The 14311-nt window shown below is 41.7% G+C and overlaps 1 protein-coding gene across 1 annotated transcript in view; it reads left to right on the top strand.

The window, feature by feature from the left end:
• Positions 1-10018: 10018 nt before the first annotated feature.
• Positions 10019-14311, top strand: part of LOC147023324 (aryl hydrocarbon receptor-like) — a 63595-nt gene continuing 59302 nt past the window's right edge. The window contains exons 1-3 of the mRNA XM_085888589.1: positions 10019-10202; positions 13578-13662; positions 13822-14000. Coding sequence (XP_085744715.1) covers positions 10118-10202; positions 13578-13662; positions 13822-14000 — 349 coding nt within the window. The 5' untranslated portion in view covers positions 10019-10117. The remainder of the gene's footprint in view (positions 10203-13577; positions 13663-13821; positions 14001-14311) is intronic.

The following is a 14311-nucleotide window of genomic DNA, read 5'->3' as shown; positions in this document are numbered from 1 at the left end:
TCTGTTCACCTGATTGTTTATGTAGGGATCACTTTTCAGTTCTCCAGGCCTTGGCAAAAGCAAAACAAAGCAAAAAAAACCAAAAAAACAAGATCGGTCAAAACCTGCAAATTTCCTCGTTCATCATAATGATAATAAACATAGGGGCAATACCCCTGGCCAATCACTTGGTAGCGGCTGGGTAAGATGATGAGGGAACCACTGGTTGGCTTGGATGACACACAAAATATGTAACGGAGAAGAAAGTAAATACCCATAGATGTTTTTTTTAATGCCATGAACAAACTTTGGTAAATCACGGGTAATAAAGGTTAGGGTCAAGTTTCATCAAAATTGTGTGTCTGGTTTCATAGAAGAGAGCAAATATATATTTTGGGGGCAACCGCCACGTAGAATCCTTTAGACACCAATTTTTTTTAATGTCGTGAACAAACTTTAGTACATCACGGGTGATGAAGGCGGTGGTCAAGTTTCATCGAAATTGTGTGTGTAGTTTTGGAGAAAAAGGCAAATACATATTTTGGGGTGGCAACCCCCCTTAAATTCCCTTCGACCCAAATTTTTCTCATGTCATGAACAAACTTTGGTGCATCACTGGTCATGAAGGTTGCAGACAAATTTAATCGGAATTGTGTGTGTCGTTTCTGAGAAGAAAGCAAATACCTATTTTGGGGGGTAACCACTCACCCCCCCCCCGTAGAACCCCTGAGACCTCGAATTTTTTTTAATGGCACGAACAAACTTTGGTACATCATGGGTGATAAAGGTTGTGGTCAAGTTACATCAAAATTGTATGTTTAGTTTCAGAGAAGAAACCAAATACATATTTTGGGGGGCAACCCCCTTACACCTTTTTAGACCCCAATTTTTTCTAATATCATGAGCAATCATTGGTACATCACAGGTACATCACATCATAGGGGCAATCACCCCCCCCCCCCGTTAACTCCCTCCATAGACCCCCTCAGGCCTCAAAAAATTTTATGCTATCAATAAACTTTGCCACGCCATGGGTGAAGAAGGTTGTGGACAAGTTTTATCAGAATTGCATGTGTAGTTTTGGAGAAGAAAGCAAATACCTTTTTGGGGGGGAAACCCTGCGCCCAATTTTTTTAATGCCATGAATACATTTTGGTCCACACACGGTGTTGAACGTTGTGGTAAAGTTTCATCAAAACCGTATGTGTAGTTTCAGAGAAGTTGAACGTATTTGTGGACGGACGGACGGACGGACAGACAGACAACCTGCCATCCCAGGCTGTTAGGGTCCGAGCCGCCTCTCTCAAAGGCAATGACTACCGACAGAGTTTTACTAGGTGCAGCATCCTTTGCTATCGTGATTTTAATAACTTGATAGGATTCCTTGAAAAGTTTGCAAAACTGCATTCACTTGTAAAAGAATGGGAAGGGATCAGAGGGGTGGGCGGGATTACGAGTCAATCAGTCTGATGGAGGCGGAGCCGCTAGACACTTTGCCCAATCAGACCTATATGGGTGTGGTTGACGGTGGAATCTGCACCAGAATTCCCAGACCGGTATTTGTGTGTTTGTGAGCTTATTAATTGCCGGAATCCTTCAGATTGCGGCAATTATGTTGGTCGGTTGTGTGTGTCATTCTGTGTGTCTGTCTGTTTGTTTGTGTGTGTGTTTGTTTACCCTGTAGCAGCCACACCGTTTCAGCGATCATGACCAAGCTGGGTACAGACGTCGGCCATGGTCCAACTTAGACACTTGTCGTTTTTGGTGAATCTAGGTCAAAGGTCAAGGTAATCGAAAAACCGAAATTCTTATTTTCACAATAACGTCCGCTAAAATGGTCGTATCGACTTCAAACCAAATCCAAAAATGTGCATCTTCCAATTCTGCATCCAACCATATGTCTCATTGTGGTGTCACACCAACACCCTTCTTATCGGTCGGGGGTCGAATGTCAGGGGGGGGGGTCGGGTCAAAACTTTCAACTTGCGATAAAAACGCCATTTCAAGTCCGATTGACTTCCAAGTTATGATCATGACCAAACTAAGTGCTATAACTCATTAAACAGTAGTACTATCGACTTATAAGAACCAAATTGATTTCCAGGTTTTTGTTTTTTCAGAGATCATGGAGATATGACAAAGCTATTTCAACAGTTCCTTGCTCAACGAGCAATTTCTTTTGTGTGTTTGTCATGCTACTCCTGCAGTTCTGGGCTGATTACATCCAGATTTACCACATAGGATCAGCATGACCCCAATTAATGTATAGGGGTGTTTTCATCTTTGCTGGTGGTGTTGTGGGTGAGGGGGGGGGAAGACGCAAATTCTCTATGTAAATGTGTATCGTGAAGCGCCGCCTCCAGGTGGGAGTGGGTATTACAAGTCCTCACTATTTACAGTGTAGTATTCCTGTCCCCATGTTTTCCAGTGCTGTGAGGTGTTTTGAATTATTAGCAGTGGGTATGTTTTTGCTTCATGCACGTAACTTGGGGGTTTTTTTTCCCTACACAGAGCTGTCAGTTGCCAATACACCACCCAAATATGCATCAGATTTTAGAATGTAAATGTAAATTGAATGTAAATCGGATGTAAATTGAAGATTTTAGAAATATCACCTTAGTCGTTGACCTTGGGACTATATTGACCTATTGGTCAATGTTAACCTCAAAAATAATTGGCGAGTTGAATTCACTGACATGAAATATAAATCCTCTTCAAATTTCGAGTCAATCGGATTAAATTTGAGGATTTTAGAAATCTCACCGGAGTTGTTGACCTTTGGCCACAAAAACAATCACCTTCTTTCTTATGACAAACTGTACCATGTGGTGACGTTTCGTGAAGATCGGTTTAAAATTGTGACCTGTAGGTGACAAACACAGACAGACACACAGACACACAGACACACAGAGAGACAGACAGACAGACAAACGGACAAACGGACAAACAGACAGACAGACAGAATAACAAGAAGAAGACGTCACGCAGAGCATGATACTTGTAAAATCGATAAAACAAATTTAACCTCAAAAATAATTGGTGGTTGAATTCAGTGACCTGAAATATAAATCCTCTTCAAATTTCAAGTCAAATTGAGGATTTTAGAAATCTCGCCTAAGTTTTTGCTCTTTGGCCTATGTTGACCTTTTGACCTCAACAACAATTGGCTCCTTTCTGAGAACAAACTCTACCATGTGGTGAAGATCGATTTAAAATTGCGACCTGTTGGAGAGAAACAGACAGACATACAGACAAACAGACAGACAGAATAACAAAATCAACGAACCAATATGCTTGAAAAATCTTCGATTTTGCAAGTAACAAACAGACAGAAAGTGGTGAAAACAGAACCTCCTTCACCTTCAGTGGTGGAGGTAAAAATGCAAAAGGATGTATCGTGATGTTCCTCCAAAAAGTATGTAAACAAGGTCGGGATGGTCACGAGAAACGATCATATGAAACCATCCCTCCATCATTCCTTGAATAATGGTTGTCTCGAGAAAAGACTGTGTGTGTGTGTGTGTGTGTGTGTGTGTGTGTGTGTGTGTGTGTGTGTGTGTGTGTGTGTGTGTGTGTGTGTGTGTGTGTGTGTGTGTGTGTGTTTGGGATAACTTTGTCTTTTCTCGGGGCAACCATTTTTCAAACAAGGACAAATGTGTCCAAGAGCTGCGTCCTAAAGGTTTTGTCTTCACCAGAAGAAGAAGAACAAGAAGAACAAGAAGAACAAGAAGAACAACAACACGGAGCTCTCTAAGAGCCAGCGTTCGCAATGCGACGCGGCTAAAAATTCATTACAGAAAGTCGAAACATCAGCATTTTGATCACAATAACAATAACAACAACAACTTCCGATATTTCGTCACGTGCCTTGATGGAGCCAATAGCGAGACCCGTCATGGAGGCTCCTCGTTCATGACGAGAAAATAGTGTATTTTATTTACGAAGTTACAACACATTAAATGGAATAATCTTTAAATAGTAACGTGAACTTTTCAAAACTTTAAAGCAAATGTCCGAATATATTTAAAAGTTCATGACAGATGCTCTCAAAAGGCACCCTTAATGCGAGGATGTGCTCAGGTGTTTAGTATTGTTACGTTTGAGGGGGGGGGGGGTATGCATTCAAAGGGTAATTAGGATGTTTAATTAGGTATGCCATGCTGCTCGAGTTTACCAGGATCTCGATGTAATTAGTAGCAATTCAGTGGTGATAAGTTGTCTAGTAAATGTTCATTTCTTCAAGGGGGGAAATGATAATTGTCACGTAATTAGATAGGGACACGGGATAGGGTAAGTGTGTCTGCGTAAATCCCTTTTGGTATTCTCTGGAGACTGGCCGTGACGTCACAGGACAGTGTAGCGGATGGCTCCGCCCCGTGATCACGATTGGCAGAAGGCGACGGCGGAGGGCCAAAAAACGGCTCGATTGGAAGTGACGAGGACAGGAGGATAAAAAGGTTCTGTTGGGGGTCGAAAAGGAAGAGGAAGAAGATCGGGACAAAACGATCGTGTTTTTTTGGTGTGGAGGCTGTTGCGCGGAGAGCGTCCTTGTTGTTGTGCTGATTCGATCGTGTTCTTGATCATGTCTTGGAGCCTTGCTGAGCCTCGTGCCTCACCTTGGTTGGCTCTGGGGTTCTGCTGACTCGGAGTACGGGGTCGAATGGCGGGCGGACCTGCCTCCCTCTCCTGCTCGCAACTTGGCGCCAGAACTGGTTCCCTGGCGGCTGTGAGCGGACTTGGGCCCAGACCAGGAGGTCAACAGCGCCACGGTTTCTCCTGCCCCCCCAGACGAGAGCAAGGCCAGCTCGTCCGACGCCGATCCAGGGACAGTTGCGTCCACACCACGGTCCAGCCTGACCACCAGAAATAGCTATGTTGTGTGTATGTGTGTGTGTGTGTGTGTGTGTGTGTGTGTGTGTGTGTGTGTGTGTGTGTGTGTGTGTGTGTGTGTGTGCTTGGCGCCTTAGAGGGTTTGAGATCTGTATATTCATTGGAATTGTCTGTGTTTTTTCCCCACGCCCGATCCCACACCATCCCGTCGAATCGCCCCGGATCCCTTTTCTAACATCCCTAACAGCTTGGTCACCGTGGAATTATAGCGTGGAGTTATAACTTTTTTTCATTTCTACGTTCGCCATAGCAATTCGACAAAGCCAAGCTATGAGGTAGATGTGTTCCACGTCGACCGTACGTAGGGCGTACGGTGGGCTTTCGTTATTCGTGCGGCTGCCGTAAGCTCTTCTCAATGAAAAATGAATTTTCCCAACCCCCAAAAAATTACGGTGGCTGCACTATTTCCACGGTCGCCGTACAGTGGCCTTGTGGTCTGTGTGAGTACCTGCGGGCAACGCAGGGTCGACGCACGGTTCCCCTACGCCCACCGTGCACCTACGTACGGCCTCCGTGGCAGTCTGCGTCGACCGTGCTTCCACCGTGCGCTACCACTCGAGATCGGAGTATAGGTGTTTGCCTATACAGTGGTGCCCCCAGAATCCCAATTTAATTCATTCCAGGAGGCTGTTCGGATTGCAAAATGTTCCGATTCCAAAAATATTTTCCCAATAAGAAATAATGGAAAGTGAATTAATCCGTTCGTGGACCCAAAGAAAACACACTTTCAAGACACTTTAAACTGAAATTCCCCATGTTTAAGATAAAATAAGATTAGTAAATGACCTTCGGTGGCGGTGTATTGTATGTAAACTGGTACAATCACCACATCCAAAGGTCCACACAGGCTCGTGCTCCGGCCTGGGTTCCGATCGCTCGCGCACTCTGCGAGAGCGCTGCCCCCAGGGCAGCTCATCCAACATGATGCCCGCAGAACCACAATCACTTTCATCAAACGCATCGGGCTGATGTAATCATGGATATTAAAAATTACAACTGGTTTTGCTGTGAAATTCAATCCATGCCCGACAGTCTGTCACACCACGTGATCGGATTGCTTTTTTTGTTATTAATTAAAACACAAGATGATTAAAAAAACAAACATCACAAATGAAGGTGAAAACACGAGGTAAGGCCAAAGTCACATTTGGCTCGGCGGCCGGAGGGTCGACAAAATGTATGGGCACTAGCAATTATAAAGCGGCCGCAGTATTTCCACAGCCACACAATGTCGCAGTCACATGTTTTTGGCTCGGCGTTGTTCTTCTTCCTCTTCCTCTTCCTCTTCTTCTTCTTCTTCTTCTTCTTCTTCTTCTTCTTCTTCCTCTTCTTCTTCTTCTTCCTCTTCTTCTTCTTCTTCTTCTTCTTCTTCTTCTTGTTCTTCTTCTTCTTGTTCTTCTTCTTCTTGTTCTTCTTCTTCTTGTTCTTCTTCTTCTTCCTCTTCCTCTTCCTCTTCTTCTTCTTCTTCTTCTTCTTCTTCTTCTTCTTCTGAAGACAAAACCTTAATCTCTCGGACTCGGCTCTTGTATATACAAGATCCGGATCGCCTTAAATACTGAGCACATGTACTCATCCTCACATAGACGGTGCCTTCTGAGAGCGTCTATCATGAACTTTTAATTTGAAAAGGATTTTCAAATGAGCTTCCTGAATTGAACCACCAATTATTTTGGAGGTCAACCTCGGCCAAAAGGTCAACATAGGTCAAAGGTCAACAACTTGGGTGAGATTTCTAAAATCCTCAATTTTCATCCCATTGACTGGAAATTTGAAGAGTATTTACATATCAGGACACTAAATTCAATTATCCAATTATTTTTGAGGTCAACATCGGCCAAAGGTCAACAACCAAGCTGAGATTTCTAAAATCCTCAATTTTCATCCGATTGACTTGAAATTTTATGAGGATTTTTTTATATCAGGTGACTTAATTCAACCACCCATTATTTTTGAGGTCAACATAGACCAAAAGGTCAACATAGGCCAGATTTCTAAAATTATCAATTTTCTTCCCATTGACTTGAAACTTGAAGAGGAGTTGCATATTTGGTCATTGAATTCAATCACAAATTATTTTTGAGGTCAAATTTGTTTTTATGGATTTTGCAAGTATCGTGCTCTGCACAACGTCTTCTTGTTTGTTTGTTTGTCTGTTTATCTGCACAGATCTTTTGTGTTTTTCTCCGCAACCGCTTGTCGGAGAGAGACAAAATTTTCACCACAGGTGTGTACTCATGTAGAATATTATGATGAAGAATATGACGTCATAGGTCACGTGGTGTGGCAGCCATGTTGGAAAAATGGATAAAATTTGGACCTCTGTATCGCTGAAACCGTACCAAGAAAAAAATGGAAATTTGGCAGATAGCAAGTCCTCCTCATGTGGAATAAGTGTGATCTTTTGATGATGTCAAAGGTGCCTTTGTTATGACATCATAATTGCATATGTAGAACGCTACATCTGATCAGTATGAAAATTTATGAGGGTCATCATGGGATAAAATGGTCTACAGAAAAAAATTTGATGATGAAATCCATCACGTGATTTGGCAGCCATATTGTTTTTTTTTTTTAAACCTTCAAAAATCTTCTCTGAAGTGGCTGAACAGATCGAGGCGAAACTTTACACGTATGACCGCCTATCCATGAGCAATAAAATGTTCATACATATGATGTCATTGTTCACATGGTTTGGCAGCCATATTGGATTTACCCTTAAACCTATAAAAACAAATTTTCTTCTCCCGAATGGCTGGACAAATTGAGGGGAAACTTTACACAAATGTTCGCCAAGCCTTGGGTGTACAAGTTTGTTATGGAATAATTGATAGGTCACATGGTTTGGCAGCCATATTGGATTGAAGAAAATATTAAATAATTTTTCTCTGGAACCACTTCATTAATCGACATGAAACTTCACAATAATGATCTAGTAGTGATGGGGAATATAGATTTTAAATTTCATCCTGATGAGACATATGGTCAGGCAGGCAGAATTATTTGAATTTTTTTTACCCTAGCTTAAGGAGAGGGTATTGCATTTGTGTCCATTTGTCTGTCTCTGTCTGTCTGTTTGTTTGTCCGCACAGAACTTTCATGTTTTTCTCTGCAACTGCTTGTCAGATTGAGACCAAATTGTCACCATCGGTGAGACGACTCATGTAGAATGTTTTAATCATAATTTTCATTGAGTAGTGATGCGAGTATTGGTTAACGTGGTGTGGTAGCCATGTTGGAAGAATGGAAAAACTTTGGACCTCTGTATCGCTGAAACCGTACCAAGAAAAAAATTGAAACTTGGCACACTGCAAATACTCCTCATGTGAAATAAGTGTGATCTTTTGATGATGTCAAAGGTGCCTTTGTTATGACGTCATAATTGCATATGTAGAACGCTACATCTGATCAGTATGAAAATTTATGAGGGTCAACCTGGGATAAAATGGTCCACAGAAAAATATTTGATGAGGTCATCGGTCACGTGATTGGGCAGTCATGTTTTTTTTTTGTTTTTTTTAAACCCTCAAAAATCTTCTCTGAAGTGGCTGAACAGATCGAGGTGAAACTTTACACGTATGACCGCCTATCCATGAGGACCAAAAGATTCACATATATGATGTTACAGGTCACATGGTTTGGCAGCCATATTGGATTTACCCTAAAACCTTTAAAAATATTCTTTGCCAGAATGGCTGGACAAATCAAGGGGAAACTTCACACAAATGTTCCCCAAGCCATGGGTTTACAATTTTGTTCAGGAACAATTGATAGGTCACATGGTTTGGCAGCCATATTGGATGAAAGAAAATATTAAATAATGCTTTCTCTGGAACCGCTTAATCACTCGAAGTGAGACTTCAAATTTATGATCCAGTTGTGATTGGGAATAAAAGTTTTAATTTTCAACTTAATCGGATACATGATCTGGCAGCCAAAATTATTTAATTTTTTGATCTGGGTATTTTTTTTATTATAAGGCTCACTTAGCTGTTACTGGATGGGTTTGAGGGTAGATGAGTATCAGTTGAAATGCGAATCCTACTCAGGTTCCGCCAGATGACTTCATGTTTACTTTTTGGTTGTTTGGGTTCCTTCTGATTACTCCAATACACATATTTGGTCTTCCATTTGATTTGAATTGAATTCATTTTAATCCCATTCTAAATTCAATTGAACAATGAATAATAATAGAATAAAAACACGTCATGGGTCAGGATTAGGTGTCCGATCAAAGCGGGGGTTGCATCAAAGCGGGGGTTGCATCAAAGCGGGACGTCGTGGTACCCAGTCATCACTGCCAGCAGTTATAAAGGAGCAGTTTGAATTATGTCTCATTAATTACGTAACACACCAGTACACAAACGCCACCCAAAATGAGTCCTGGCGAGGGTTTGCAATCTCTGATTGCTCTTTTTCGTGTTTAAGATGTTTTTTATTACTTGTAGTGGGGCAACTTAGCTAAATATAGCATAACAATTGTGCATTTTGTGAGGAAAGCACCAAATTTGGCACACTCGTAGCCTATCATATTATGAACAGATTTGGATATTGGGCCATCTCAAATTCAGCCGCTGATGGCTGTGGCAGCCATTTTCCACTACCATGAAAAATTTTGAGATGGCCCAATATCCAAATCTGTTCATAATATGATAGGCTACTAGTGTGCCAAATTTGGTGCTTTCCTCACAAAATGCACAATTGTTATGCGAAGTTGCCCCACTATTGTGCACAAAGTGGCAAGGTGTGCTGCACAAAGAGGGACAGGATATTTTGTGTTCCACCAAGGACAATCAAACGCAGGACAACAAATCACTCCGATTGTTTGTATTTCAAATCGAGTACGGTACACTTGTGCTGTCCTCGTCGGTGATGATGTAAGAGCGATTAGCAAAATTGGAAAAACTTGAAATAAATACAAAATTGACTCAACTTTGAAGGTGAATTTGTGTTCTTCTTCGTTCTCACGTTTGAAAGCCGTGCATCTCACGTCGCTCACGACGGTTGACCATGACTTGAGTGCACTGTGTCCATGAATTTGGATTTCAGTCGGGGGAAGCCCGTTCGTCATCGAAGCGTCTCGTGCCAGGGAGATTCCCCGGCGCGTGGGCAGCGGAGCAGCCGAGCCGAGCAGACGGTCTGGGAACACGTGTGCTCTGCAGTCGGACAGCTCGGCCCAGACGCTGGCGGTCAGGTGGACAGACAGAGGCGGGAAGACGGACAAAAAGAGGAATTACATTTGTTGTTATATATGGGACAGAAAAGGAAGGATTTTGGCAAATCGGCGTCGCAGCTCGGATGGTCTGCAACGGATGGTCTGCACCTCTTTTGTTCTGGTAAGTTCAACAACAGAAATTCAGATTTGTTTGTCGTTTCTTGCAACATCATCTTAACTTTGAGGACTTTCTTTAAATTTAAACCAACTGCTTGGTCGAATTCATCTTGCGCTGCCGTTGCAATGGAACGAGAGTAAGAACATTTTAAAATGATGACCCCGCCAGGTTTGTAACCCCCAGCCAAGTGAACTGCTTTGGCCGAACCGGGCACAACGCATGAGACGAGACTGAACACCCAGTGCGTACGTAATAAATAGATTGCCTCTAAAACGGTTTGGTTTACTAACTTGTGATGTAAATGCAACAAATGCAAATTTAGCAAACACTGTGTACATGTATGAAACATGCTTTTTCTGATCCATGGTACAGATTGTTTTATCCACATTGCAGAAAGGTTTACTGACATTGTTTGGCAGTGAAATTGTGTTAACCACAAAATCGTTATCTCATCTTAAAAAAAGAAAATAGTGGTGGAAATCTGTGACTGCTTATTTCATTAAGGTGGAAGCCAAAAGTATTTTACTAATTAGTAATAGTCGCTCTCTCTGGGAGCAAAATATGTTGTCAATGTTGTCAATAACCACAACCTCAGGCAGGGAGGGATCAGTGGTTAAACCATTTGCTCTATTCTCCATGTACAGGCGAAAATCGCAAGTTGTCTCTCCATTCACGCAAGGGGGATAGGGGAGTGGGGGTGGGTGGAGGGTGAGGAGGGAATTATTTTGTGCCCCTGACTTGACTGTGGGCACCCCGAGCACGGACACAAAATTTGGTGGAGATTGGTCCAGCGATGGTCAATTTATACTTATCAGACGTACAAAGCATTGCCAAATTTTGACTATAAGGATATGGGTGGACTCTTAAAATAGAAATTGAAATGCTTAATATTAAAGCCAGAGTGGCATCGCAAGCCTCATGTCTGTAATGTTGTGAATCTCATCATGGAATCATAATTGTGAAACTTTCTTCAAGAGTCTTGACTAAAGTAGATAATAGTTTTTATTTCCCCATGGTGTGGAACAATGAAGTACTGAATTTATTTGCTCAATAAGAACAGCAGGAATATATATATATATATATATATATATATATATATATATATATATATATATATATATATATATATATATATATATATATATATCATGACTTTTACCTGGAATTGGAGGGAGCAATCAATCATCTCTCATTGAATCAATTTATCCCCAGGTGGCTGGGATCATTATAATTAACCCTCCCTGCTGTTGGAGCCAAAGAAAGCTCCTCTTGGTTGCTTCAGGGTTCTTTCTTTGGCTCGAATAAGAGGAAGGGTTAAATAACAGTGGTCTCAAAAGTATCCCCCCCCCCCTTCCAAAGTTTTCACATTTTGATGCTGCCTGAACTTATTTCATGATGCTTTCAAATCAAGCTTAATATATAGAGTCCTCACAAACAACTCCAAAGTGATAGAGCTAGAAAATGCAGATGAAATGTAAATAAGTTTGATGAACCCTAAATCACTCCAGGAGCAAATTATGTGTTTGAAAGGTTACAAAATAAGTGTAATAGGTTTCACCTGTATGTAATCAGTGGTTTAACTTAAAAATTAAGCTCCCCCGACTTATCTAAGGAGTTTTAAGGTACAACTCACTTGGTCAACAAATAAGGCAAACATAAAGACCAAGGATCTTTCTAAAGAAGTCAGACATAAAGTGGTGGAGAAGCACAGTTCAGGAGAGGGTTATAAAAAGATTTCAAAGTTACTCAGTATCCCTTTGAGTACGGTGAAATCCATCATTAAGAAGTGGAAGATGTATCATACCACCCAGACTGTACCCAGATCAGGTCACCCATTCAAACTGAGCAGCTGGACTAGCAGAAAACTGGTTTGGGATGTCACTATAAATCCAACAATGACTTTGAAAGATCTGCAAGGCTCTATGTCCAGGATGGGGGTCAGTGTTCATCAATCAACAACATCCCATTACCTTCACAAAGCTGGCCCTCTCGATAGGTGGCAAGAAAGAAGCCATTACTGAAAAAGACGCATCTAAAAGCTTGTATGGTGTTTGTGAAAAAGCATCTTCATGATACTGCATGCATGCGGAGAAAAGTTTTGTGGTGAGATGAGGCAAAAATTGAACGTTTTGGTTTAAATTCAAAGTGTTACATCTGATGCAAGCCTAACATTGGACATCATCCAGTCAACACCATCCCGACTGTCAAGCATGGCGGTGGCAGCATCATGTTCTGGGGCTGATTTTCATCAGCAGGGATTGACAAGCTTGTCAGGATAGAAGGGACAATGGACAGTGCAAAGTTCAAGAGAATCCTTGATGAAAACCTGCTTGAGTCGGCCATGAATCTAAAACTGGGTAGGAGATTCACATTTTAGTAGGACAATGATCCGAAGCACAAAGCTAATCCACACTTGAGTGGCTGAATGAGAAGAAAATAAATGTTCTTGAGTGACCCAGTCAGGACTGACTTGAACCTAATTGAACATTTATGGTGAGATTTGAAGATTGCAGTCCATCGACGATCCCCATAAAACTTGGCAGAACTATTATCTTTTGCACAAGCCTTGACATGGTGTACAAAACCCCCCCCCAAAAACCAAGAACAATTTTCACATGAAGAATGGGCAAAGATCTCATCATCTCACTGTACAAAGCTGGTGGAGAATCTACCCCAAAAAGACACGTCGCAGTCATTTCTGCAAAAGGTGTTTCCACCAAGTACTGACCTCAGGGGTTGAATACCTTTACAACCAGTGAACTTTGATGTGTACATGTTTTTCACACATATCCCTGACATGTAACCTCCTTCAACTATAACATTGTTTCGTTTGGTCTTTTCAGTTATGAATAAAAAAAAAAAGTTCATTTGGATAAATCGTTTCTACATAATTCGTAATTCACCTAAATGTGCCATTATTGGAAGGGGGTGAATACTTTTGTAAGCCACTGCAAATAAATATAAGCAAGTTTTACTTTGAGCAACCTCTTCCAGGAGGAGGTGGGGTGGGGTTGATCTCGCTGGTGTTGAATTTAATGTAGCAGGATGCACTGCCTCTTGGAGCACGTCATCCATCGAAGGGGATGTCATCCGGGTTGCCCCCTCTTCCATAGCAATCGCACTTGCTTGTGGATGTCATAAAGATGCTGTGGTACCTTTTTTGCAAAAATATGGCATTTGAGTCTCTACATATGCCGAGCAAATTTCAAATCCTCTGCAAGTCGATGACAACGTATAGGGAGGAGATGGGCACACCCACAAAAATGCCACCATCATGCCAAATGTCATTAAAGCACCACCCTAAAGATCCAATAGCTACCTTTACAATATTTGAGCAGAAGGTGGAGATGCACTAGTGCAGATATCATTCTGCTGCAGGTTGTGAGGAGTTTCTTGATGCTGCAATGCTGAGACCCAATCCTATTTACACCGTCAGGAAGCGCCGCAAGCCACAGTTCAGACGGTAAGTTCAGCAAAAGTTTCCTTTGTCACATCAATTTGAAAGCAATGTTAGTGTTGATGAGAATCTGAGACAGAGTTCATGTAATATTAAATTAATAATGATGTGCCATGTTTCAATGAAGGCATAACTTTGGAAGGGACGATATTTCTATTTTTGTAGTTCGACGGAGCATCACAGTCTGGCGAGTGCATCGCGGCGCCATCGTGAGCGCATGAATGTAGAGTTTGAGCGGTTGGCATCGGTGCTTCCCTTCCCATCAAGCCTCTCTTCTCGTCTCGACAAGCTCTCCGTGCTGCGGCTAGCAGTTGGCTACCTACGTAGCAAAAGCTACTTCAAGAGTGAGTACTTCTCTCATTTGTCAGCCCAAGTTGTTTGATTCCACATATCTCTTTATCCAAGACTTGTTGATCTAAAAGATGTGCTCGACTTCTATTAATTAGAGGATTGCTGCCTTTATTTGCCTAAAATGGATTGGTTTAAAGATGAATAGTTGCCATGGTGGGCAGGGGTTCCACTGATACCATGACAACAATCATGGAATGTTTAGTTGTAGTTTCATATGTATGGTTAATGTAAAAGATATGTAGCTCTTGAACCAAGGACATATTGATGTCCTGCTCATGGTAGTTTGTGAATCAGGAATGATTGA

Source organism: Eptatretus burgeri, chromosome 7 (genome assembly GCF_056783735.1).
Source record: "Eptatretus burgeri isolate ZD-2024b chromosome 7, Ebu_testis_v1, whole genome shotgun sequence".
NCBI lineage: Eukaryota > Metazoa > Chordata > Myxini > Myxiniformes > Myxinidae > Eptatretus > Eptatretus burgeri.
This window is presented reverse-complemented; position numbering and strand designations above follow the sequence as displayed.